Source organism: Rana temporaria, chromosome 1 (assembly GCF_905171775.1).
Source record: "Rana temporaria chromosome 1, aRanTem1.1, whole genome shotgun sequence".
NCBI lineage: Eukaryota > Metazoa > Chordata > Amphibia > Anura > Ranidae > Rana > Rana temporaria.
Window position 1 is genome coordinate 635,414,492 of NC_053489.1, and position 27,785 is coordinate 635,442,276.

The window sequence follows — 27,785 nt, forward strand, 5'->3', positions numbered from 1 at the left end:
TCAGCGGGCAGTGCTGAGGACTGGTGACGTCTCGTATCGCAGGGCCAGAGGCGCGGTGTGTGTTTGTTGGCGGTGCGGGGGGAGCGGGCTCCATGGTGGTGGGTGTCTCGGAGGGGAGCCGGTGTCAGCCCGGGATCGCCGATGGTTAGACAAAGGAGTGCGGAAAGCTGCGTGCGGCCCGGTGAGTGAGAGGGGAGAGCGGGCACGGCGCGACAACGGGGAGAGAGCCCGGGGAGGAGAAGGAGCGGCATGTGGGGGGTTAATCACAGCCATGTGCGGGTGGGTGATGGGTGCGGGATACATGTACGTGATGGCAACGTCACCCCCCAATTATACTGAATATGACCCCCCTATAGGGGACAGTGCACTGCAAACCTCACCCTGACACCCCATATATGACTGGAGGGGGAGAAACTTGACACCCCAATATATGACTGGTGGAGGGGGGGTCACCCCGACACCCCAATATATCATCACCTTGACACCCCAATATATGACTGGAGGGGGGACATCCTGACACCCCATATATGACTGGAGGGGGGACATCCTGACACCCCATATATGACTGGAGGGGGGTCACCCTGACACCCCAATATATGACAGGAGGGGGGGACAACCTGACACCCCAATATATCACCCTGACACCCCAATATATCACCCTGACACCCCAATATATGACTGGAGGGGGAGCAGCCTGACACCCCAATATATAACTGGAGGAGGGGGTCACCCTGACACCCCAATATATCACCCTGACACCCCAATATATCACCCTGACACCCCAATATATGACTGGAGGAGGGGGTCACCCTGACACCCCAATATATCACCCTGACACCCCAATATATGACTGGAGGAGGGGGTCACCCTGACACCCCAATATATGACTGGAGGAGGGGGTCACCCTGACACCCCAATATATCACCCTGACACCCCAATATATCACCCTGACACCCCAATATATCACCCTGACACCCCAATATATGACTGGAGGAGGGGGTCACCCTGACACCCCAATATATGACTGGAGGAGGGGGTCACCCTGACACCCCAATATATGATTGGAGGAGGGGGTCACCCTGACACCCCAATATATGACTGGCGGAGGGGGGATCACTCGCACCCCATACACCATATATTACTATTTTTAGTCGAAAAAGGGTTAAAAGCGCCGTTGCAAAGTAAAACAAATGTATTTATTTTTTTAAATGCTGGTCTGTTTAACCCCTTATTAACCCTTAATTTTTCTCTAATCGTCCTTAACCCCTTATTCTCCTCCATATAATTATTCTGATGATTTTTTTTTTTTTTTTTTGTTCTCTTCTATTTTATAAACTACTAATAATTAAAACCTTTTTTTTTTTTTTTTTGCTTGCTTTGTTAGTTTAATATTTTTACACCTTTAACCACTTCCCTACCCACGTATGGCGTGCGCAGGAGGGATCTCCCATCCTGGGCAGGCATCATATGACGTCGCCGCGATGTCTTCCCGGGCACCCGCAATTACTGGTAACAGCCAGGGATGTGGATTTGTGTAAACGCACAGATCCACGTCCTGTCAGGTAGAGGAGACCGATGGTGTGTTCCCAGTACAAATGAACACGGGTCTCCTCCCCTTATAAGTCCCCCCCTACAGTTAGAATCACTCCCTAGGTAACACATTTAACCCCTTCCCTGCCAGTCACATTTATACAGTAATCGATACATATTTCTAGCACTGATCGCTGTATAAATGACAATGGTCCCAAAATGGTGTCAAAAGCATCCGATGTGTCCGCCATAATGTCACAGTCATGATAAAGATCAGATCATTACTATTCAAAAAACATAAATCTATCCCCCTATTTTTTAGGCGCTATAACTTTGGCGCAAACCAATCAATATACACATATTGCAATTTTTTTTTTATTATTTTATTTATATTAAAATCTTGGTTTGAGAGTAACTTGGTTTGAGAGCGTTTTGTAAGACATGCAAAAAGTTTTAATACATTTTGACTTGATATACAAGCAATGTCTTGATATAGAAGTAGCGTCATGTCACAACTGAGTATAAAAAGAAGAAAGGCGCCTCTAAGTGTAGCAATATGGTTACATTTAATGAAGGAACAACTTAGAGGCGCCTCTCTTCTCTTTTATACTCTGTAAAAAAAATGCTTTGATATACAAGTGCTTTGGATTACAAGCATGTTTCTGGAACAAATTATGCTTGCAAACCAAGGTTTTACTGTGTGTGTGTGTGTGTGTGTGTGTGTGTGTGTGTGTGTGTATGTGTATATATATATGTATGTGTATATATATATATATATATATATATATATATATATATATATATATATATATATATATATATATATATATATATATATATATATATATATATATAAAATTTATTATACATTTTATTTTTTCCAAAAGATTTTAATGCATTTTTTTGCTGTGAAAATGGTCTCAAAAATGTGTCAAAATTGTGATAAAATTCCTCCAAAACAAAGCTCTATTTGTGAGGGGGAAAAAATCATAATAAATAATTTGGGTACAGTGTTGCATGATCGCCCCGCCCAATTGTCATTCAAAGTGCGACAGCAAATTGGCAGGAAGGGGGTGGAAATGCCCAGTATTGAAGTGGTTAACATATCTTTTCACGTTTCACATTAAAAAAAAAGTGCAAAAAAATGGTACATAACGTGTCAATGCTTTTGTACCGTTGCTGAAGTTTAAACATAACATTTGCGGTGGGAATCGGTGTTGGTGAATACTAAAGTATTGGTTCTCTGTCTTAAAGCGGGGTTCCGGCCACAATTTCACTTTTTATATATAAATACCCCTGTAATACACAAGCTTAATGTATTCTAGTAAAGTTAGTCTGTAAACTAAGGTCCGTTTTGTTGGGTTGTTACAGCATTTAGACACTTTATAAAATATAAATTGACTGGGGCCATCTTAAGTGTGGGCATCATGAAGCCAGACTGTATGACTTCCTGGATTTCAGCCTTGCAGATCTCGCACATGCTCAGTGCTGCACAAGCAGTGTCAGATCAGGTTTCGGCACCCGTGCTGTCCAAGTCACATGATTCTTTGAGACTGGGGAGTGCACAGACTCCTGGAAAGTTACACCCACTACATTCCCAGGAGTCTGTGCGGTGTAGGTTAGGAAGCATTAAGCACCTAGGTGCAGGAAGTGGGAAGATTAACTATTCTGCCTAGCAACAACACTTTGAAGGCATCTAAAAAAAAAAAAAACTACTGATGTAATGTTATATTTATGGGTGGAACTCCACTTTTAAAAAAAAAAAAAAAATGGTATTGGTGTGTCCTTGGGTGAAAGTGTTCCCTTTCTTCAGGGCTAAGAAATAAGATGACACAAAATCGCATAAATAAAAGTATCTGAAAACGATGTGGTGATGATGTACTAAAAATTGTACATTGAAGTCTAATAATTTTACATGCATATTAGCGCTGCAACTAACTATTATTTTCAAAATTGATTAGTTGGCCGATTGTTGTTTCAATTAATCGGACAATAGCCTTAAAAAAAAAAAAATTGCGCTTTTTTGGGCTTATTTGTTGTTGGGCGGATTACAAAACACAAATTGCCACAAAAACACATTACATGCTTTTCTGCAGCTTCTCCATTGAAGTATATTAAATAAAAAATAAATAAAAATAGCAGCGTTGTGTGTTAAAAACTCCTCCCCCTTTCCAAATACGCAGCAACTGAAAACAAATCATGGATCTGAACGTGTCCCATAGGAAAACATGTAAATGAACTGTAGTGTGTTTCTGCAAAAAGCACCAAAAAACAGAGGTGTGACCCAGGCCTGAGATGTTTAGTAACATAATGGGGTTAAAAAAAACAAAAATAAGTACAAAAAGAGCAAATAATCGCTACTGTAAGGGGTTAATTTTTTTTACCGTGGGACAGTGAAAGTAATATTTACAGTAGCGATTTGCTTTTTTGTACTATAAAGGGTTAATTTTTTTTTTTTTTTTTAACCCCATTATGTTACTGGCCGATTAATCGATTTATGAAAATTGTAATCGATTAATTTCATAATCGATTAGTTGTTTCGGCCCTAATTCATATCATAAATCAGTTCATATATCATTGAACAGTGCCGATCACAAAAAAACTGTACCATGTGATCGCTCTGACCAAGCACAGCATCATGCAATGTAAACAATGGCTGCAGTATGCAGCCCACTCAGCTTTCCTCCCACATACCAAAGCTTCTTGTAGAAGTGTGAGCAGCCGTGCAATCCAATACCAGTGCCATTAATAGTGTCCTATCATTCATTCCTCTACAGCAGTGTTTCTCAACCTTTTTCTAGTCGGGGCACCCTTAAAAAGTATTTTCAGTCTTGAGGCACCCCAGTCCAAGGCTTGGTTCACATTACGGTGTGTCGCAGAACACGGGCAAAATTGTGCTCACAGACAAATGCTCTGCTTCTTAATGGTACCCCCACAGATTGGAAAACGTGTGGTGCTTTTGCTGCAGTGCAATTTAAAAAAAAAAAAGTTTGGGGACTTGTTTCCCTGCATTTTGTGGGTACGGAAATTAATGGACTGCCCTACATGCAGCTACACAGATGTGAACCAAGGACTTGTTCACATGTCATAGGGGCGGTAAAACCACATGGTTGAACTGTTTTACCACCCCCAACTTCTCCACCTTAGCTGCAGAGGCAGCAGCTGAGGGTGTTCACATGCTGTGGCTGCAACTGGAGGTATACCGAGGGTGAATAGGGCTGCACTGAAACTACCCCGCAACTGTGTGCATTGCACAGTTGCAGTGTAGTGATGCTGCATTTACGGGCCTAAAACAGGTGGTGAGGAAGCAACATAATGCCTCTTTACCGCCTGTCAAATGCCTCTGAAAAGCGATCTGTGCATGGATTGCTTTTCAGAGGAGCAGCAGTCCTTGCTGCTATTAAACAAGCCCTACAAAAGCCATTCTGATGGTACAGGAATGGGGGGGGGGGGTCAGGATTAAAAGTAACATACACACATACATACAGACATATGCTTACACACGCTTACACACATGCTTACACATATGCTTACATGCATACACACATGGAAAAGAGAAAAGCCCTAAGGCTGACGCAGCGCTAAAGGAAATTGGTGAAAATAAAAAATGATTGTGTATCATATGTTGAAAAAATAAATTAAATAAATGAAGCAGCTAGCACTAAAGTTCAGCACAAAAACTTCAAAGCAAGACATAATACAAAGGAGTGCAGCGCTACAATACCCACTCATATAGAAAAATAAAGTGAAAAAAAAAACTATGGATTTATATACCACTTTTTTTCACTTTACGCATACACACATGCTTACATTTACACACATGCTTACACACACACATACCTACATGCACACACACGCACACACACACACACATACATACATACATACATGCACTCACATGTGCACACACACACACAGACACATGTATAAAGCCATTTTAAAATGAATAGCTTCTAGCTCAGTACCTTTCTAGATTCCTCATTGAGCCGGGTACTGCACTCTAGGGGGAAGCAGAGAGCACAGCACACTCCTCTGCACTTTACTTTCTATTTTGAAGCCGACAGAGCTTCTCACAGTTCGGCAGGAGAGCTCATCTGACAGCCTTCTCTCCACTGATCCTGCGGCACACCTGAGAACCTCTGACGGCACACCAGTGTGCCGGGGCACACTGGTTGAGAAAGGCTGCTCTACAGTATATGTCTGCTCCATCTAGACTCTCTTATTCGACCTGTATATTAACCCCTCACCTCCCTTACCCCACACATCTGTACATTAATCCCTTAGTCTTCATTCTCCCACTGTATGTGACCTGGACATTAACCCCTTCACCACAATCTCTCATTGTAATGTATCTAGTGCACCAAGCTCTATGTTTTAACCCTTTCAAAATTGCAATGTTTCTTCTTTTTCCAAAAAAGTAATTGAAAAAAACGAGAGAAAGAAACCGACACCTTGGGGTGTCTACTTTGCGAAATGACTGATTTGGGTAGCTTTTCCTACTGTCCTGGTATTTTTATTTGCTGTGTATTAGAGATGCACGATTAATTGTCAGGAATCGTTATCGCGATTTTAATTTTTTTCTTGTTGCAATCTTGACCAAGTATTTGCCGATCTTTTGTATGTTACTGCTGTAATGCTTCAATAAATATTTTCTATGGAGAAGCTATCGAGTTACCGGCCTGTATTTTCTATGGATCACTTGTGAGCTTTATTATCCAGAGCACCAATTACTCTACACACCAACTATACTATATAGCGCAGTGGTTCTTAACCTTGTTGGAGGTACTGAACCCCACCAGTTTCATATGCGCATTCACCGAATCCTTCTTAATTGGAAAAATAAAATATGATTTTGCGTGTGATGGGCACAGTGGCGACAATTGATGGCACAGAGGATGCATGTGATGGCATAGTGAGGCTGATTATATATATATATATATATATATATATATATATATATATATATATATATATATATATATATATAATTTTTGCTCTTCAGAGAAGGCTCATTTAAAATAACACAAAAACATTTTTTTTATCTGCCATTTTATATTAATAAAGTGCTGGTCGCCTCACCTCAGTCAGCCTCCTCCCCCCCCCCCCCCCCAATCCAGCCATTTAATTACCGTATGTGCTCTTAACAGGTTCTACTTACTATTAAACAAGTTCAGTAGTCTTTTTTTTTTTTTTTTTTTTTTAGCACACTGTCTGCTAGGTTCAAATTCCACTAGTCAGGCAGGCTCCTCGAGACTAGTCCTTGCCTCTCTAGCTCGTCACAGGCAGCGCTGACACACAGCTCTCTGCGCAGCGCTCCGAGTCCCCCCCCCTTCCGGCCGTGAGTGGAGTGACGTGAGTGGAAAGGGAGCCGGGAGGTTGACGGTCCCGGATGCAGGAGTGCACTTGGCACACAATTTGTACAGTGCCGCTGGCAGCCGTGGCAGAGCTTCACCTGCGGCTGTGCCCCCCCTCCTATACGAAATGGGCACCCGTCCGCCCCTGCCTTGTACCGGCGGCCCTGTGTGACCTCCGCCGAACTCCTGGGGTTCGATCGAACCCAGGTTAAGAACCACTGATATAGCGGTAGAGCTTGGGTAAGTTTTCCTCTTGCTACTCATGGATCCGCCAGGTGCCTGGACTAATACCCCTCTCAGCGAGCCGCTGAGAGCCTTAGACGGCCACTCTGTCCCCTCCACAGTTCAGAGCTTCAGTGAGCATGGAGGAGCAGAGCGGAGAGATGCTGATTGACAGTCGCCAGCTCTCTGCTTGGGTATCTGTAAGAACCGAGCCATTGGCGATGTACAATCGCTCGGTGTAAAGGTGCCGGGGGACAGATGCAGCATCCACCTAGGTAAGTATGATTATGGATAAACCTCCAAACCCATATTTAAGTACTGTAGTAGGGAACAGACACTAAAGATACACTCGGCATCTTTCCAAATAGCTGTTCTGTTTGTGACGCACAGTTTTTTTTAATACATTTGATTATGCAGGTATCACATTAATATTACAATGGTACTTTTATGGTAACACGGGGCGTAACATAGACAGGCTAAATTCTAATCGGGACTCAAAAGCAGGGCTGTGGAGTCGGAGTCGAGGAGTCGGGGGAAATTTTGAGTACCTGGAGTCGGCAAACAATGCACCGACTCCGACTCCTACTAAATTTAGATTGGAATTAAAAAAAAAAAAAAGCAAGTTTAAATGTCCCAATTCACAAAAAGTTATAATTAATGACTTCTCTACTGTAAGAATAAAGACCAATGCATGCAGTGCCTCACGTAACCGCAAAACGAACACGTTAAGTGACCGTGAAGAAGCATGCTTTTCATGTGCTTCACTATATGGCACGCACCGCACAATTAGGAGCTGCAATACTTATACTTTCCATAGTGTTGTGTTCTGCTTTTACAGGGAACGCATGTTAGAGAACCAGTAAGTGTCCAAATAAAAAAATTCCAACAGGAGTTTTATAAAGCACTAAAAGAAGTTGAAAAGTATGATCGCTCATCAAAACTTACTGTTGAAGAAGCCATCCTTGTTTATCCAGAGATCGTTAGTGATGTGGCCAGAATAGTTACTGCAATGCCACCCACCCAAATCGGTGTCGAAAGATTATTTTCAGCCCTAAAAATAATAAAGTCTGACTTAAGAGCCTCTATGAAAGAGGATCTGGCAGAGGCAATTCTCTTCCTTAGAACTCTACATTGAATTGATTTGCATTTGCTAAGCCTATAACTACATTTCAAGATTAATATAAACAGAGCTTTTTTTCTCAGAAAATAGATGCAGGAACTCAACCTCATTCAGATTTCACAAACAGTAGAAGGGTCTTAAAAGTGCATTAAATATCAGGATTGCATTACATACAGAGTGCAGAGTTCAGGGGGGGTTACACACAGAGTGCAGAGCTGTCACTTGTAAATACAGAAACCAGACTTTGTTGTTTACAAGTGATTGTGGTGAGCAGGCACCAAAGGGTCTGAGCCAAATGTGGTGGAACTGAGTTCCCCCAAGTTCCCCCTGGAAAAAAAGCCCTGAATATAAACCATTTCTAGGTTTTACAGATTTTGTTTTTGGTTCATTATAGATAAGCTTTGTTTTTGTTCTAAAACAACCAAATAATGTGGTTTGTATTTTTGAACTGGTAAAGATCCTGTTCCTGATGTTTATGCCTGCTGCTACTATCCAGCCACTTGATTGTTTTCATTGTGTTTGTCTTTTGCTTAAACTGTGCAATACAGTAGACTGTTGGCTTCCCAGCCAGTAGTCCTGTGGTAGGTTGCGTTTCTTTCCCTCAAGGAATGTATAAAATACATTCGCATATTAATACAGAGGAGTCGGGGAGTCGGAAGTACATAAAACTGAGGAGTCGGAACATTTATCTACCGACTCCACAGCCCTGCTCAAAAGAATGCAATATTTAATCAAAACATCATTATTAGTGCTGTGTGGAGTATGCAATACATGGGCAAAGCATACAAAATGGAATACAATTATATGCAGAAATTACAAATTCCCTTTACAAGCGAAAAGATGAACTGTTTTGGCTTTCTAAGGCCTACTTTGCGTGTTCCAGGTCACTAACATTGAAGGTATTGAAGTAAGAGTCAGCCAGACTCCTGCTATCTTCAGAAAGAACTCAGCAATGGCAGTCTACATATTACAGTCAACACAGGTTGACTGTAAAATCTAACAATGCACTCCTATTTTGCGTTGTCAAATATGCCACTAAAATTGTTTTGTTATATCTGTTCGATAAGTAAATCCCCCCCCCCCAATAAAACAATAGCTCAGCGTGGGGTGTCTCTGTACTAACATCACAAAGTTTGAACAGGACCTCCTTGTGGGTTCTTAGAAATGCAACCCTGCCACCCCTCAATCCCTAAGTGAAATATGCTGAGCTTCTGTAGCCAATAGAGAGGTACAAAGCTGAAACACAAAATTTACTTGCAGTCGCCTGTACAGTGCCAGGTCAGGCCTTGCCGACCAGCCTATTATAAAACTATGGCCTGACGGGTGCTGTCCAGGAACATCCTCCTGCAGCGGCACAATCCTGTTACAACAGATCAGTGCTCAGTATCGCGCTGCTGTTTTTTGGCCCACGTATCATGTAATCACTGTGACCAATCACAGCAATTGCATTTTAAAATGTGATCACATGGTACAGGGCTATTCAGTGAACCTGCATCATGTGATAGCTGTATGTAGCCAATCAAAATAGTAAGATGGCTGTTGTCAATTAAAGCAATTTAAAACGATTGCTTGTACAGTAATCGCTGTATAAGCAATCATAGTGTATAAGAAAAAAAATCCAGATCACCCTTGCAGAGTAGTATTGTGACACCTCACTGCGCTGGTGACAGCTGGTTACGTCACTCGGGGTGCTGCATTTAAAACTGGAAGAGAGTTGAGTGTAGGGCTGCCACTAACGATTTTTTTTTTTTTTAAATCGATTAGTTTCAGTTAATAACCTTAAAAAAATTGTGGTGTATAATTGAGTTAATATGTAAAGTTGAAACAAAAAGGCAATTTATTCTTAAATATCTCTATGCAGTGGTAAATATAAATAACCAACTATATGGTTAGGGAGCAAAATATCGGATCCACTCTGAGAATAACCGACAGAAGAGATATACTTTATATACTGTTAGAGGTGGAATCTGGTAAATATCATCAGACTCGGATAAAAAATTTTTTTATTTAAAGAGAAAAAACGTTGGACTGTTTTGCCGATTTTCAAACAGAGCTGTAATATATTATATGCAGGCCATACAAAAACAATGTCTTCCTTAAAAAAAAAAAAATGTAATCTTAAGAATGTTCGTTCGATTTTCTAATTGTTAGTGGGGTCAAATCGACATTCGTTTTCATCCACAGTGACGGGAACATTTTGAACTAATAGACAACTTCTTGGTCAAAGGAATTTTCAGACAGTGCATGTGGTTTTCATTCAGAAGTTGCATTCCTTTTAAAAACAAAGTTAAAGGCAAGTGAACATTTCAAACAACATTCTCTCATTCAGCGAAAGTACAAAGATTTTTCGTATGAATTTTCTCGTCTGAAAAATGATCCGTGTGGCCAGCATAAGGCTCGGCACACACCTATGCAGTTTTGCTTTTGATCGGTTTTTGCAGTGCTTTTTGCTGTGCGTTTTAATTTTTGCGCACGTGATTTTGCTGCCATTTGCGGTTTTGCCTTTTTTTTTTGGCCAATTTTGTTGGGCGGATTAAAAAACACAAATTGCTGCAAAAATGCATTACATGCTTTTCTGCTGCTTCTCCATTTAAATATATTGAACCAAAAAATCTCAGTTTTGCGTTAAAAAAAGCCCCTGACCCTTTGCAAATACGCAGCAGCTGAAAAAATACAGAATCGGAGGATTGCGGAGCCGGGTGAGATCGGGGGTCAGCGGATGTTCATCCACTGACACCCGCAATCTCATAGGGACCAATGTATGTCCCTTTGTCCCTTTTTCATCCGTATACGGATGGATGAAAAAGCGGACATACGGTCCGCCCGTGTGAAAGAGCCCTTAAGCTGTAAATATATTTGTAGGCAATATTTTAAAAAGATATTTTATAAGTTTGCTTTGGTTCCAGTTTTTTTTTTTTTTATGTTATGCTAAATCAGGGTTTGACAAATTTGCTTGGAATCTATGAGCCAGCTAAAAAAGTTAGGAGCCAGAAAACGTTCCCCGTCCCGCTGAGCTTGCGCGCAGAAGCCAACGCATACGTGAGTAGCGCCCGCATATGTAAACGGTATTCAAACCACACATGTGAGGTATCGCCGCGATCGTTAGAGCAAGAGCAATAATTCTAGCCCTCCTCTGTAACTCAAAACATGCAACCTGTAGAATTTTTTTAAACGTCGCCTATGGAGATTTAAAGGGTAAAAGTTTGTCGCCATTCCACGAGTGGACGCAATTTTGAAGCGTGACATGTTGCGTATCAATTTACTCGGCATAACATTATCTTTCACAATATAAAAAAAAAATTGGGCTAACTTTAACTGTTTTTTTTATTTTTTTTATTCAGTATTTGACAGCGCTCAACAAATCAGGATTTTTTTTTTCTAGTGCTCCTTTTATTGTAGGCCTATATAAGATAGTGTCTGTGGGTAATTGGCTACTCTGTGTCTTTCCTAGTTGAGAACCTAAGCAGCTCAGGAGTCTGTAATTAAAAAGATGAGTTTTCAACCCTTCACAGCTATATGGGTATCTCTGTGGTTTGCAGCATATTGCACACGGTGGATGGTGTTGGCAATTAAGGTAGAAGAGAGCCCAACTAAGCCCATGTCTCAGGCTCTGTGAACTTGTGGTTTCTCCCCAAAGGCTTTTACTATGTCTGTGTGTGATCATGTGACTGACTTGTGCACTCTGCAGCCTCCAGGCAGCTCTTTTACTGAGTGTCTCCCCGTGGCAGTGACGTAGGTGGCCCCGCCCCCCCAGGAATTCCCCAATCCCCAGAGTGAGAGGCGGCCGGAGGCGGAGCGCCCACCGCCTATCTCTGTGCTCTCTGCAGCGGCTCCATGACAGTCTGCATACTCTCTCATCTCACCCATCCCGGCCGGCAGCTCACCTCGCTCCAGTACCCCTGTAACACCTTTGGGAAGCATAGGTCGCAAAGCCGCGGCCTCAATTTGCGGCCGTCGCGGCACGACGAGATCGCGGGTGGGGGGCAGGCTGGCCGACGAGCACAGGATACCCCAGCTCTGCCACCCTGGGTGCCAGGTCACTAATTCTAGTCGCAAGTGCGACCTGGCGTCCGGGGTTTGTCGAACCCTATGTTAAATGTATAAATGTAAAAACAAACCTGCAAATGATTTTTTGTTTTCTCTCAGGCAGGCTGTCTCTCGTTAAAATGTTTGACTGAGCCTTCTGATAAATGATCAGAAAATATTATGTCAGTCAGTTTATTTTTTTTCAGTGTGTGTGTTTTTTGTTTGTTTTTTTCTACCTAAGGGCTAATAGGAGAATACAAAATATTAATATGCAATATTTCATATTTACCTGGCATACAAGAAATGTCTTATTAAATTTCATTTTTTAGTTTTTAACTAGAAAATGTCTACAAAACCAGTATACATTCCCTTTTAAGGTTGGCTTTATTATCAGTTCATAGGGCACGTTGACATTCAGTCTGCACCTTGCTTTATAATGTTGTTCTTTGGTGGTTTTAGTTATGTTTTGTTTCTTTCTGTTAACCTAGAAAACTAAAATATAGTTTTATTGTTTTAATTTTCGAGGCTTAATCTATTATAATATTATAGTGTGTTGTATAACATGCATATGTCATTTGTTTGTCTGCTAGAATCTATAAAATAAGTATAGTCATGTGAGTATAGTCAAGGTGTGGAACTGAAATTTTTTATGTAAATTTTTTAAAAGTTTAGCTATCCCCAGTTACCGGAAACATATACGGATACATGTAACATTCACTGCAGATAAATCCTCCTGGTGCATGTGTTTTAAAATTTATAGGGATTTGCCTGCATTAAATTTTGTGAATGTCACATTCACTGCTTTATAAATATTGGTTTACTGGTTTTATTTTATTTTTTCAAAATTTCGTTGGGTAAATTTTTCATGTTGAAAACAGATATCATGTATTTATTTTTGTGAGTAAACCATAATTGATTTGTTAAAAGTCTGCTTACAGCGCTATAAACCGTGGGGGAGATTTACTAAAACTGGTGCTCACAGAATCTGGTGCGGCTGTGTATAGTTGTCAATCCGCTTCTAACTTTAGCTTGTTCAATTAAGCTATCACAATAAGCCCTCATTCACACCAAGCCAATTTGACATGTCAAATCGGAGCCTATTGCTGGCAACGGCACCGTCCATCTGAAAGCAGACACACTAGAGAATAAAGTGGTGGTAGTCCCAATTTTTTGTCACATTATATTACCACAAAGGTCTAGGAAATACAACATTTCTGTAGGAAAAAAAAGTTGATTTCAGGGGTCACAAAAATGCAACAAATTACCCAGTTTTTGGTAAAATATAAAAGCTGATACCGAATACCGATACTTTTTTTTTTTTTTTTTTTTTTTTTTTTTTTATGTCGTGACAATTTTAAAAATGGACATGACAGGGGGCACTGAGGGGTGGATGGGGCACAGACAGGGAGGCAATACTGACTTGTCTAAACTCCTCTAACCTCTCTCTCTCTCTGGCGGACAGTCTCACCTGCAGCTTGTGTTTTCCATCAGCCTGAAGGAGGTGAAGGGAGGGTGTCCGGAGGAGAGGGGGAGCCTGGAGGATGGGAAGACAGCATATCGTCCGGAGGCTAGGAGGAGGCGGGACCAGCCCTGCCGTGATCATGGATAGGCTAGGCTCACCCCGCTGTGATCACGAATTGGCCAGCCCCGCCGTGATCACGGATAGCACCGCCTGCCCCGGTACATGACCATTCACAGGGACACGGGAACATTAGGGGGACGGATCCGGCAGTGACACACACTGCCTTGCGTCCCCCTAAATTTATGCACCCGGCGCCGTCCACGCTACCCCACTGGCTCCGTCTGCCGACTTACGGGTATCGGATCAGGCATCGAGAGCATTTGTGCGAGTACAAGTACTCGCACAAATGCTCGGTATCGGTACCGATACTAGTATCGGTATCGGGACAACCCTACTAATAGGTACTGTAAATATCTCCTAAACTTGCACCGTTTAGGAGATAGTTGCTGAATACTGCGGCAATTACGTAATTGGCGCATGTGCGCTGAAGGAATGGCCGCCCGCGACGTTTCTTCAGGGTTCTGTGGCTCCCGCATGCATGCACTGGAGTGACATGCCAATCCCCACAGCCCCAGAAGTAACCCCCGGGGAGCATGTCAGCGGTGTGCGGGCTCTGCTGAGGGGGGCTTAGTTCTAAGATGAGTATTTCATAATGAGCTAGTATGCAATGCATACTAGCTTATTATGCCCTTGTCTTACAGGTGTGGGCTTTTTTTGTGTGTGTGTGTGTGGGGGGGGGGGGGTTACAACATCTTTAAATCTCATGATAATAAAATATAAACACCTGTTTCCCAAATCCCTAGAATGTGTTAAAGAACATACCTAAACCCTCATGAAGCCCAAGTTGCTATTAAATCAAGTTTAGGCGATAAACCAGTTGGGGTTGAGGAAAAAACCTGAAACACGAATAAATACACTATTAAACTGTGGAATGTGTATGGCACAGCCACAACATTGGCCAGAGAAGGCCATCCTCTGAAACTATGATTAGGTAAAGTTTGTTTAATGCCTCGTACACACGATCTGGCTTTTGCCCGACCAAACTCGCGTCGGAATTCCATTGGAGGAAAAGAGAACATGTTCTCTATGTAAACTCCGATCGAATTCCTCGGAATATCCGATGGAAATATTCCGATGGGCTCACACACAGTCGGAATTTCCAATGGAAAAAGTCAAATCTCATTTGGCGTTTTCCAGAAGTCATTTAGAAGGCAAAACAAACATGAAAAAGGTCAACTGGTTTGGCAACTTTCAGACGTTTTTTTTTTCTCAAAGGTTTTTATTGAGCATATGTAAAAAAGAAAACCGTTTACACTTTCCAGAGAACTTTCAGACTTTAATGCACAACATATAGGGGGAGAGTTACTAAAAATGGTGCATTTAGGATCTGGTGCAGCTGTTCATCTTAGCCAATCAACTTTTAACTTCAGCTTGTTTAATCTTTGGCAATAAAACCTGAAAACTGATTGGTTTCTATGCACCAGATTCTGCACTCTCCAGTTTTAGTAAATAACCCTCTTAGGGAGTTTTTAGAAGGCCAGAACCGCTCATCATGCAGAGAACACAATCGCCAAGGTAAAACTTAGTGTTCACATCATGTTATGGGGATTGTTTTGGCAACAGGGACTACAAGTCTGGAAAGGATTAAAGACGAGGTGGATGAAGCCAAATACAGGTCAATTTTAAAGGATATTGGGCCAGATTCAGAAAGAATTACGTTGCTCCACGGCAGCGTAACGTATCTGATTTACATTACACCGCCGCAGGTTTACAGCGTAAGTGCCTGATTCTCAAAGCTCTTACCTGTAAACTTGCGGTGGTGTAACGTAAATGCGCTCGGCGCAAGCCCGCCTAATTCAAATGGGGCGGGCACCCTTTAAATTGGGCGCGTTCCTGCGCCAAACGTACTGCGCATGCTCTATCGGGAAAATTACCTGACGTGCATTGCGCTAAATGACGTCGCATGGACGTCATTTGTTTAGACGTTAACGTAAATGGCGTCCATCGCCATTCACGGACGACTTGCGCAAACGACGTGATTTTTTTAAATTTCGACGCGGGAACGACGGCCATACTTAACATGGCTTGGAACACCTAGGGCTCAGCCCTAATTTTACGCAGCGTATCTCGACGGAAACAACAAAGTTAGATCGACGGGCAGTGCGGACGTTTGGGAATCGCCGTAACTAGTCATTTGCATATTCTACGCCGACCACAATGGCCTCGCCACCTAGCGGCCGGCCTAGAATTGCATCCTTAAGATCCGACAGTGTAAGTCAATTACACCTGTCGGATCTGAGGGCTAGCTATGCGTAACTGATTCTATGAATCAGTCGCATAGTTAGGACGGGCGGATCACAGAGATACGACGGCGTATCTCTTTTGTGAATCTGGCCCATTGTCTTTGTCAGCAGGAGGCTAGAGACTTGAGCCTCGTACACACGTTCCGATGGTTGGCAGAGGATTGTCTGTTTTTCAGACTGTCCTAAAATCTTGCCATTGGTACGCTCCTTCAGACAATTGTTGTCCAACTTTCGGCCAACACATGTTGGATGAGAGCCTAGTAAATTTTCGGCTGGACAACGGTTTGAAGGCACGCATGCTCGAAATCAATGCTCACCAAACACAAAATTAGCCAAAGGGTGGCGCTCAAGAGTTGAAATTCCTCGTAGTACGTCACTATGTTCGTGTTTGTTGCACGACAATTGTGTACCGTTGGTATGCAAGACATGATCCTGGTACACGCCCTTTTGACAAAAATCGAATGCTTGGTTGGCCAACAATCGTACCGTGTTGGCCAGAATCTGTGGATTGCAATAGTAGCATATTAAAAATCCTTTTGGATTTATTTAAAATTTTTGTTGATGGATTGAGAGATTCATATGTTATAGTTGGACACAGGGCACTTTAACCGCATTTATAGCATACCGTTTACACATTCATTAATACAGTGCTCGACAAATCCCGGGCGCCAGGTCGCCATGGCGACTAGAAATGGGGTCCTGGCGACTTGGCTTACCACCAAGCGACTTTTTTTAGCTGGCTCCTAGATTCCAAGCAAATTTGTCAACCCCTGCATTAATAACCAAAGACACATAAAGTTCACAGGATTGGTTGTGGTAAAATGTTTATATAAATATAAGATGGCTCCATTTTGTTTTCTTTTTTAGGCTTTGTTTACTCTATAAATGTTATACATTGTTTTTAACATAAATCTTTTTACCTGGTGATCTGGCTAGTAAGTCTGTTTTTCAAAAGAACAAGCTCTCTTGCAGATGTATACAGTGATCAGCTTTTATCGTTATGTAAACTGTTGCTGTATAACTGTTTATGCAGTGCGAGCTAGAGTTTGGCTTCAACTTGTTACAGTATTCACCCACCCCCATCACTGACAATGCTGCTGTCCAAATGTGCTGCTTCATCCAGAGTGGAGGCACTCCTAATACAGGAGGTGTGTTACTGGACAAATCAGCAGGTGAAAACAGGGTGGGGGGAAAAAAACAAAACAATGCAGCCCCCACATCTACTGATTGTGAACTTTTTTGAAAATATTTTTGGTCTTGAGTTTTAAACTGCTTTTAATCTCAGGCCATTCTGTCAGGAATACTAACTGCTTGCATGTCGCAGCCACAGCCAATTATAGTGTAGAGATGGCTACTGTCTTTCCCCGAAAATAAGACACCGTCTTATATTTATTTTTTCTCCAGAAAACACACTATGGCTTATTTTCGGGGGATGTCTTATTTGTATTACCGGTAAGTATGGTACAACAATCTACATTTGTTTGTGTGGGGTGAGAGACTGTTGCTGGTCAGTGCTGGGGAGCAGCTTTACTTCTTCCCCTGAGGACAGAGCGTCCAGCTCCTCACTTCACTGAGGAGACTTTTTGCTTTCCCTTTCACAGACCGGGACCTGACAGGGGGAGCTGACCTTATTGATGGTGCTGCCGACACCTCTCCGGTCACCGTAGCAGCTGTCACGATGGAGCAGATAAGAAGGGCTGCACGACTTCTTTACAGCTCCTGAGCTCCGCACCAGTACAGTACGCCTATCACGTGTTGTTTACCGCTCCGCGCCGCTACGCATTCGACACGACCATCACTACGTATTATTTTCGGGGGAATGGCTTATATTTCGATCTTGCGTCGGGAGGATTATAACCCCTGTCCTCTTTTTGTTTTTGTTTTTTTCGCCATCTTTATATCAATGGGGAGATTTTCCTTCACTTTCTGTTCCATAGCCAAAACAGGAAGTGATAGAAAATCCCCTCAAGTGATGGAGTTTCAGTGTGTCACTAGAACTAGAGTCCCCATTGGAAGACATCCCCTGCTATTGGTGTTCTGATGTCAACCCGAAATGTGGGGATTTTCTTTTACTTTCACTAGGGATGCACCGAAATTTTGTCCGTAAATTACCTTTTCGGCAATTTGCCAAAAAAGAATTCATGCCAACAATGGCACCGAAAATGGGGATGGGGGCCTGCTGGTCATGGTCCCGCCCCTGGTGCTGCTCATCACGGGGGTGTCTTTCTGGAGCGCCCGTCTGTACTCTCTCCTTCTCACCTCCCTCCTCGCCCATGCTGCAGGCGACCCTTGGGGGCTCCGTGTGCCCCCCCTCCCTGAGCGGTGGCTGCATATGGAACCAGGCTCCCCGATCCTCAGCCGATGTGTAAATCTGCTGTGCAGGATCCCGGTCGCTCTTTGTTTTCTTTTCTCTGAAAGTGAAAGCAAGGAGAGGTGTCTAGCAGTGTGTGCTGGGCTCTTTACCTCCCCCTACAGTGCAGTACCCGGCATGGAGAGTGAAGGTACAGTGCTGCAGCTGCCAATTTTTAAAAAGGCTGTCTATATATGTTTGTATGTATGCGTGTGTGTGTGTGTTTTTGTATGTGTATGTTTAGATGCGCTGGTGAGGCACAGGCAGGCTGCAAGACGGGCACTGGTAGGCTGCTGGGCACTGGTGAGACACAGGCAGTCTGCAAATGATGGCTGCTGGGCACAGGCAGGCTGCAAATGCTGGGCACTGGTGAGGCACTGGCAGGCTGCATATGATGGGCACTGGCAGGCTGCAAATGCTGGGCACTGGTGAGGCACTGGCATGCTGCATATGATGGGCACTGGCAGGCTGCATATGATGGGCACTGGCAGGCTGCATATGATGGGCACTGGCAGGCTGCATTGATCTCTTGTACCATGTCCCCAGTCTCTGATCATTTCCCGTATAAAAATACTTTTTAAAAACAGTCACTTTCGGTAATCTATTTCGGCACCAAAAAACCCATTGGGTGCATCCATAACTTTCACTCTCGATGATAATGGTAAATGTGGCAAAAAGAGGGTGAATCTTGCTTACGAAGGCACAGACGGCAAAGAAAACCTGAATGGTGTTCTAATCTCTCTCAACTCTATCCAAAACTAAAAAATGGTTTTGCTATTAGTTACACTTTAATTTCTACTGCCATCTTTGTCCTTGTTGGAGAGCTTTTCCCATTATTTTCTGACTGTTCAAATAATGGGAAATCTCCCCATCAAGGAGCCAACAGCAATAAATGCATACTATATTGTATAAAATGTTTAATTCCTGAACCCAATGCAAACTTTGTTTTTTAGACAAAAAGCAGTCTTTTTTTTTTTTTTTTTTTTTTTTTTTTTTTTTTTTTTTTTTATTCTGCACTGGTATACAGGAATTAATTTTGTATATTGATAAAAAAATAAAAATCTGATATTAATATTTCTAATTTAAAATCAGGTAATACAATAGCAGAAATTGAAAACTGGTATCCAGCTACACCAATATGCATCCAGTAATTTAATCATGGATAGGCAAGGTATGCTCGCCAAAGATTGAGGGGAAAATAGGGTGAACAAGACATTTCTGATTTTGGGTGTTTGTATTTTTTGTTTGGTAAACCATGAGGAAAAACCATAATCCCAATAGAGTGTATGTTACAAAGGTTTATCATGGGAATGATTAGAATCGCTGCTCATAGCTAATCAAGTACTTTGGTTTGCTGAGCTCTGCCTAAAAAATGTGTAAATTGTGAAAGAGTATGTAATGACAATGGGAAATCTCCCCTCTCCCTTTCACTGTCCTGGGTGGCTGTGGGCTTGGCACAGAACCAAGCTTACCTGAACTCCAATGCCAAACTAGATAACATTAGGGCCGAAACAACTAATCGATTACAATTTTCATAATCGATTAATGGGGGTTAAAAAAACTAAAATGAGCCTTTTAAGTACAAAAAAGCAAATCGCTACTGTAAATATTACTTTCATTGTCCTACAGTAAAAAAATGAACCCCTTACAGTAGCGATTATTTGCTCTTTTTGTACTTCTTTTTGTTTTTTTTTAACCCCATTATGTTTCTAAACATCTCAGGCCTGGGTCATACCTCTGTTTTGGTGCTTTTTGCAGAAACACACTACAGTTCATTTACATGTTTTCCTATGGGACACGTTCACATCCATGATTTTTTTTTTTTGGCTGCTGCGTATTTGGAAAGGGCGAGGACTTTTTAACGCAAAACGGTGCTATTTTTATTTTTGGTTCAATATACTTCAATAGAGAAGCTGCAGAAAAGCATATGTGTTTTTGCGGCAATTTGTGTTTTGTAATCTGCCCAACAACAAATTGGTCCAAAAAAAAATGTAAAAATGCATTTTTTTTTTTTTACGGCTATTATCCGATTAACTACTTACAGACCGCCCACCGTCGTTGTACGTCCTCACTTTAGAGATGAATATCTCGGTAACGGCAGCAGCTGCTGCCACAATCGAGATATTCATCTCTTCTGTGGGCGGCCGTGTTAACGATAATGGCGGTCTCCGCGGCGGATTCGCCGCGAGATCGCCGTTATCGGTGGCGGGAGAGGGGCCCCTCCCGCCGCTCTCCCGCGCCCTCCGCCGCTTACCGGAGCCGTCGGTAGCGGCGGAGGAGATCGCGACCATCCGGCAGCTGAGCGGGGACGAGACTGAAGGAAAAATCTCCTTCGCCCGTCCCCATAGCTCTGCTGGGCGGAAGTGACGTCAAAACGTCAGTCCCGCCCAGCCTCTTAAAGAAACATATTTTTTTTTTTTTTTGTCATTTGAAAAAATGACATTTCCAAATTTTTTTTTTTTTTGCATTTAAGCCCAAATATGAGATCTGAGGTCTTTTTGACCCCAGATCTCATATTTAAGAGGACCTGTCATGCTTTTTCTATTACAAGGGATGTTTACATTCCTTGTAATAGGAATAAAAGTGATAATTATTTTTTTTTTTTTTTCAGTGTTAAAAATTCTAAAATAAATAAAAATAAATGCGAAAAGCGAAACAAATTTTTTTTAAAGCGCCCCGTCCCGACGAGCTCGCGCGTAGAAGCGAACGTATACGCGAGTAGCGCCGACATATGAAAACGGTATTCAAACCACACAAGTGAGGTATCGCTGTGATCGTTGGAGCGAGAGCAATAATTTTAGCCTTAGGCCTACTCTGTAACTCAAAAAATGCAACCTGTAGAATTTTTTAAACGTCGCCTATCAAGATTTTTAAGGGTAAAAGTTTGACGCCATGCCGCGAGCGGGCGCAATTTTTAAGCGTGACATGTTGGGTATCATTTTACTCGGCGTAACATTATCTTTCACAATATATAAAACAATTGGGCCAAATTTATTGTTGTCTTATTTTTTTATTTAAAAAAGTGAATTTTTTCCAAAAAAAGTGCGCTTGTAAGACCGCTGCGCAAATACGGTGTGACAAAAAGTATTGCAATGACTGCCATTTTATTCTCTAGGGTGAAAAAAATATATATAATGTTTGGGGGTTTTAAGTAATTTTCTAGCAAAAAAAAAATGGTTTTGTCTCGTAAACACCAACTCTGAAAAACAGGCCCGGGGCTAAAGTGGTTAATCGAAACAATAATCGGCCAACTAATCGATTATGAAAATAATTGTTGGTTGCAGCCCTAGATAACATGCAGCCCAGCTTGTCACAGAGAGAGACATAGCTATACCCTATCCCTCCAGGATAGGCAGGAATTAATTTGTATAATTTCTATTTTATTTTTTAGGGAAAACGCTGCTACTGGATGTTTCTAAAGCCCAGCTGTGACTTCCACAGATCTTCTGTTAGGGATAGGAGATCTATAAAGGTAAGCCGCCATATTGGCAACATTTTTTTTCCTGTTTATTTGTATTGGCTTTTGGATGTATTTTATTTCCCTCCATTCATTAGCAACATGAAAAAAGACACAAGTCCATCTAGTTAAATCAATCAAAAAAAAAAAAAAAAACAATCCCATATACAAAATCCTATACCTACTGTTGGCCTTTTTTGAAGGCCCCTTGTGGTCATGGGACATTTCAGACATTTGGGTCCAGGGGCTACAAGCTAGTATTTCAAGCTGTGCTTCTGTCCCACCTTATGTTGTCAAACTGCCAATGTCTCCACAAAGGCTAGGGGATCTATCCTTTCTGGTCTGGAAGATTATCGTGATAAAGGCTGGGGATGAGTTCTGGACACTCTTGGTGCAAAGAAAGATCCATTCTGGATTCATTCAGACAATGCTACAGTAGTTACTTGTATCAACCATCAAGGAGAAGCCATCCTACAGCTCGAAGAGAAATGTATCATATTCTATCTTTAAAGCGGAGGTTCCGCCAAATAATTTTTTTTTTTGAAAGTCAGCAACTACAAATACTGCACCTGCTGACTTTTAAAAAATGACTCTTACCGGTCCATCGCGCCCGTGATGTCGTCAGCAGAGGACGAGCAATCGCTCATCCCTTGGCTACACCCGCCGCCATCCTCGGTTAGGGAATCGGGAAGTGAAGTGTTGCAGCTTCACTGCCCGGTTACCTACTGCGCATGCGCGAGCAGCGTGCCGTGCCATTACTAGTCCCCGCTCTCTCCTGGGAACAGTGCATTTCCCAGGAGACAGCGGGTAAGGGTGTGTCTGCTGCACGAGTGGTTCCCGGAAGTGGGTGCAAATACCTGTCTTAGACAGGTATCTGCACCCTCCTCCCCTCTGAAAGGTGCCAAATGTGACACCGGAGGGGGGAGGGTTCCAAAAAGCAGAAGCTCCATTTTTGGGTGGAGCTCTGCTTTAATTAAGCTTTGTTCCAGACCTGGTGAATTGGCAGGTGGACTTCCTTAGTTGTCAAGAATGGTCTGTTTCAAGACCTCTTGGTTTAACAATAAAAATGGGAACGTGTGTTTCCAGGGATCTTTTAGCCTTCACAGTGGATGCTATTATAATTTCCATGGGATCAGTTCTAGCTGATCTACACTTTTCCTCTGAAACTCCTTCCTTGCCTGCTCTGTAGGATGGAGATAAAGGGTATTCCGGATATATATATATATATATATATTATATATATATAATATATATATATATATATATATATATATATATATATATATATATATATATATATATATATATATATATATATATATATATATATATATATATATATATACCAATTGTGTCAAATCCAGTGAACTGTAATGGTCATCCCTATAAGAGTGGTCAGGGAATATGATATAGTGTAGCGCCACCTATAGCAGTCCTAGTTCCTATTAGGAGAGGTAACTGTCAGCGCAGATACGAAGTACATATATGGGTAGGAGTATGGTGATTAGTCCATTGGAAATAGTAGTAACAGGTAGTTCAATGGTTAAAAATGCAGGTGATGTGGCTGTTCAATGGCGGCTGCTGTCCTCAGAGAGCTGACCTTCTTGTAAGTGTGTTTTTTACAATGTGTCATTAAAAGAACCTCTTTAATACTGCACTTAGGTGGCGCTTCCTTTCTCTACCCCTTTCTAGTTCCTATTAGCCAAGCAAGCCTAGCCCACTGGTATGTGACCACCCCCAGGAATGCCATGTTCACTGGCCTGGTCTCTTACAGGAATGTAGTCAATTGGATGTGCAGATAGGTCAGTTTAGGCGGCAAGCAGAAATCTATTTGGCAAACGGACAAGGGATCAGTGCAGGCAGCAGGTAGAAATGTTTAAAAATTTGTGGTGTTTAGGGAAAATATGACTGAGGGGGGCGGAGTGTAAGTCACTTAAGAACCTACAAAACAATTTGGTGTTGTATTTTTTTTACATTTTTGTTTTTACTGTGTTTTATAACCTGAGATTTTTTCCGTAGAAAACTTTGGCCTTTTGACCATCACACCTTTATGGTATATTGTCAAACGTATAAAAGTGCACATTCCTTCAGGTATATGCATTCAGGTATTTTTCAATGAAGGGTATTGTTAATGTTACAGTATACACAAATACTTTAAACAATTGTGAAAACAATTTGGCGAAGGCCCCCCTATTCTTTTTGGCCATGACCATGCCCCTGTGCACAAAGCTAGGTGATTTGGTGATAGGTATTCTTCCACATCTGCTCATTTGGTGATATGTATGAACTAAGTCATTTGTGAGAGTGCAGCTTTATGCCACGTACACACGATTGGAAATTCCGACAACAAAACCGTGGATTTTTTGTCCGGCTGAATTTCGCCTCAAACTTGTCTTGCATACACACGGTCACACAAATCTTGTTGGAAATTCTGAACTTGAAGAATGCGGTGACGTTCAACACTACGACGTGCCGAGAAAAATTAAGTTCAATGATTCCGAGCATGCGTTAGATTTTTGTGCGTCCGAATTGCATACAGACAATCTGAATTTCCGACAATCTGAATTTCCGACAATAACTTTTGCTGTCGAAAAAATTGAGAACCAGCTCTCAAATTTTTCTTGTCAGAAATTCCAAAAGCAAATGTCTGATGGAGCATACATATGGTCGGAATTTCCGACAAAAAGCTCACATTGAACATTAGTCTCACTTTTAAATTGGTTTTATCTGCACAATCTAGTGCACTGTTTGCTTTTATCCTTGTGTGCCTGGTTCTTGGGGAGATGAGTGTGTGTGTGTGTGTGTGTGTGTGTGTGTTATAAAAATATATATATATATATATATATATATATATATATATATATATATATATATATATATATATATATATATATATATATATATATATATACACAGCAAGGATTTACAGCATTTATTTGGATCTAGCGTAATACATTTGAAGATTTTATCCATAAAGACATGGGGTTTCATTTACTAAATATGGACTGTGCAAAATCTGATGTAACTCTGCAGAGAAACCAATATGCTGTGTGTTTTTTTTTTTTGTTGTTTTGTTTTTAGCAAAGCTTAATTGTTTTTAGCAAAGCTTAATTGAGCAAGCTGAAGTTAGAATCTTGCTACAATGCACAGCTGCACCAGATTTTGCGCTTTCCAGTTTTAGTAAATCAACCCTGTGGTTTAATGATTTTGGTGCAAAGGAAATGAAGTGGCCTGCACCACGCGCTGACCTAAAACCTATTGAATATCTTTGGGATGAATTTGAGAGCCTGGTCTTCTCGCCTTACACCAGTGCCTGACCTCACAAATGCTGTTTTGACTGAATGGACCCAAACACATATTCATGCCTATGGGATATCCAACAAGTTTGTTCAGGTTTCATGGTCTGGTGTTTGCCAACTTTTGACCATCTAGTTTATATGCTACATATATATGTTAAATGTTTAATAAGATTTTTAGTGAGTTATTGTATGCTTTAAAAAAAAAAAAAAAATGTTTTTTTTGTTTTCTTTAGGTTTACCAAATCCTATTAGGGGGGAAAAGTAAGAAGAATAAAATACAGACATTGGAAGGATGCCTTACATTTTTTTTTTTCCTTGATCATTGACCTCAAGTCTGGATAACTGTACTCAAATCAATTTTTCATTGATCCGTGAAGAGTAGCACCCTGAAATGCTTTGAAGATACATATCGTCATTTGAACAAAAAGCAGTTCTAAAGTAAACTGGCAAACTCCCCAACAATTAACACCATGAACAGTTTGTCACAAATGCAAATGCTTGAAAAGTACAACTGTGAAAAGTGCAGATTTTCAACAAAGGATCCGAACAAGTACAACATCCACATAGCTCTTCACAATGAGATGAAATATGTTTGTTCGCACTGCAATTTTGAGTCCTACACCAAATCTGAATTTCAAAGACACCTGGTGTCGCACAGTGGAAAGTTTCCATATACCTGTGAGTACTGTGGCTATGGGGCCATTAGAAATGACTACATTGTAAAACACATTAAAAGAATTCATGGTGATGGCAAGATTCCGTGCTCGGTGAGCACTTTGGAAAACGATTCCAAAAACACTTCTGTTAACATAGTACAAACACAAATCCGAAACGGCCTGCAAGAGATTCTGCCAAATAACACAAACCTTATAGCCAAAAACCTTTTAGACCTCCCAAGTGAGGTGGATAATGCCATGTTTAATAATGGCTCTCATTTGAATAGAAATAATAATCCAAATGCAGATCAAGTGGAAGTGGAAGTCATTTCACCAACAGACCAACAACTCTGTCCTTGGATGCCATTAACCGTTGTTGCACCACCATCGTTCAGGGTACCAGACATCTGTTTTGCTCAGGTTGTAGAAGTGAAGCCTGCCAATGGTACTTGCTATTTAGTATTAAAATGTTTAGAGGTGACTGATTTAAATGGGACAAAAATTTATCCCCCAAAGGAAAAAAATGTACCTGAACAAAATGCTCCAGGACCTATAGTTAGATTGGAAAACCGCATAGGGTCTTCAAATGGCTCTTCATTACCACTCTGTGGCACGGAAAGTCTATTGGCCACAAAAAATACGGTTGCTCTAATTCATGAAAACCCTCCCAGCTTAACCAGTCAACCTAATGGCTTAACCAGTCAACCTAATGGCTTAACCAGTCAACCTAATGGCTTAACCAGTCAACCTAATAATGAAATTATCAACGCTCTGGATGAAGTTACCAATGATCTTTTTGATGAAACTGAGATTTCAGATGGACCCATTATATCATCTGTGTTTTCTCTTAGTTCTGGTTCCCAAAATGCCATTGAAGGTATACAATGGGAAAGTCCCATTGTTGTCACCAACACAAATGCATCAAAGAATATTGTGGATACTACTTTATCTTTCAATGGTATGGAAGGTCAAGGTGGACCCAAGGTACTTGATGAAGCAAAATCACAGGTGGAAATTGAGGCTTTCCGTGAACAGAGAGCTGTTCTGGAAAGTGAACTGCCTGAAACAAACAAAATGGAGGTGAAAAACACAGGTTCTGAAATACAGTTGCCCCCTAACCAGCCAGTATTGCCATATATCAAGAACATTGAAAGCCAGACATTTGCCTTTACTCTAAACAACCAGATTGGAGGGCGTAAAGTAAAGCGCCTCAGTACAAAAGAGACAAATCTGTTTAGTAATCCTCAGACTCTCTTTTTATCTTATGATAAAAGAATAGTTATGCAGCCACTTTCCTATGTAATGCAAACTTGGCACAGAGTGAGTAGGGAAAATGAACTTGTCCAACTTAAAGTGAAAAGCCAGAGTGTCAAACCAAAGAGGAAAATTCTTACCAAAAGGTTTGCAGCTCCGGCGTTGAAAACTCTTAGACTCTGTCCTGTTAAGGCTAATCAGCTGACAAAGATGCCACACAAAAACCAGCCTGTAGTTGTTCTTAACCATCCAGAGATGGAGTCAATAGAAGCCTCTTCTATAATGAAAGCAATTAGTTTGTTTAAAGGCATGGTTTTAAAAGTATCCTTATCTAAACAGACACGTAGGAAAATTATCTGAATAAAAATAACCTGGATGGGATTCTAAAGGTGATATGCTTTATATTTTAGCACATGCTTTTGGACACTTGTTAATTTTACGGTGGGGCTCATGTATGAAATTATAATACAGGAGACATTTCTTCTTGTTTTGAGATGCCTTGTTTTGCTTTCAACCTGAACAAAAATCCATCCCACACGTTTGACCTTTAACGCCTTGAGGTGACCGAACATCAATAATAATGATGCTGTTCAAATCTAAAATTGCAAAAAATGGCCAGCACACAAAACATTAACAATCTAAAATCTTTACTAGGATCTTGGTTGTAATAACAACATAGCTTGTCAATGGAA

General features: G+C 41.4%; 1 protein-coding gene across 1 annotated transcript; it reads left to right on the plus strand.

Annotated features, from left to right (window-relative positions):
* ZNF518B (zinc finger protein 518B) lies at window positions 1-27,586 on the plus strand. Its single transcript, XM_040335428.1, has 3 exons — window positions 1-181; window positions 21,819-21,899; window positions 25,417-27,586. Exon 3 carries the CDS (start codon window positions 25,654-25,656, stop codon window positions 27,451-27,453), a length of 1,800 nt encoding a protein of 599 aa, XP_040191362.1. The 5' UTR covers window positions 1-181; window positions 21,819-21,899; window positions 25,417-25,653; the 3' UTR covers window positions 27,454-27,586.
* The last annotated feature ends 199 nt before the right edge of the window (window positions 27,587-27,785 follow it).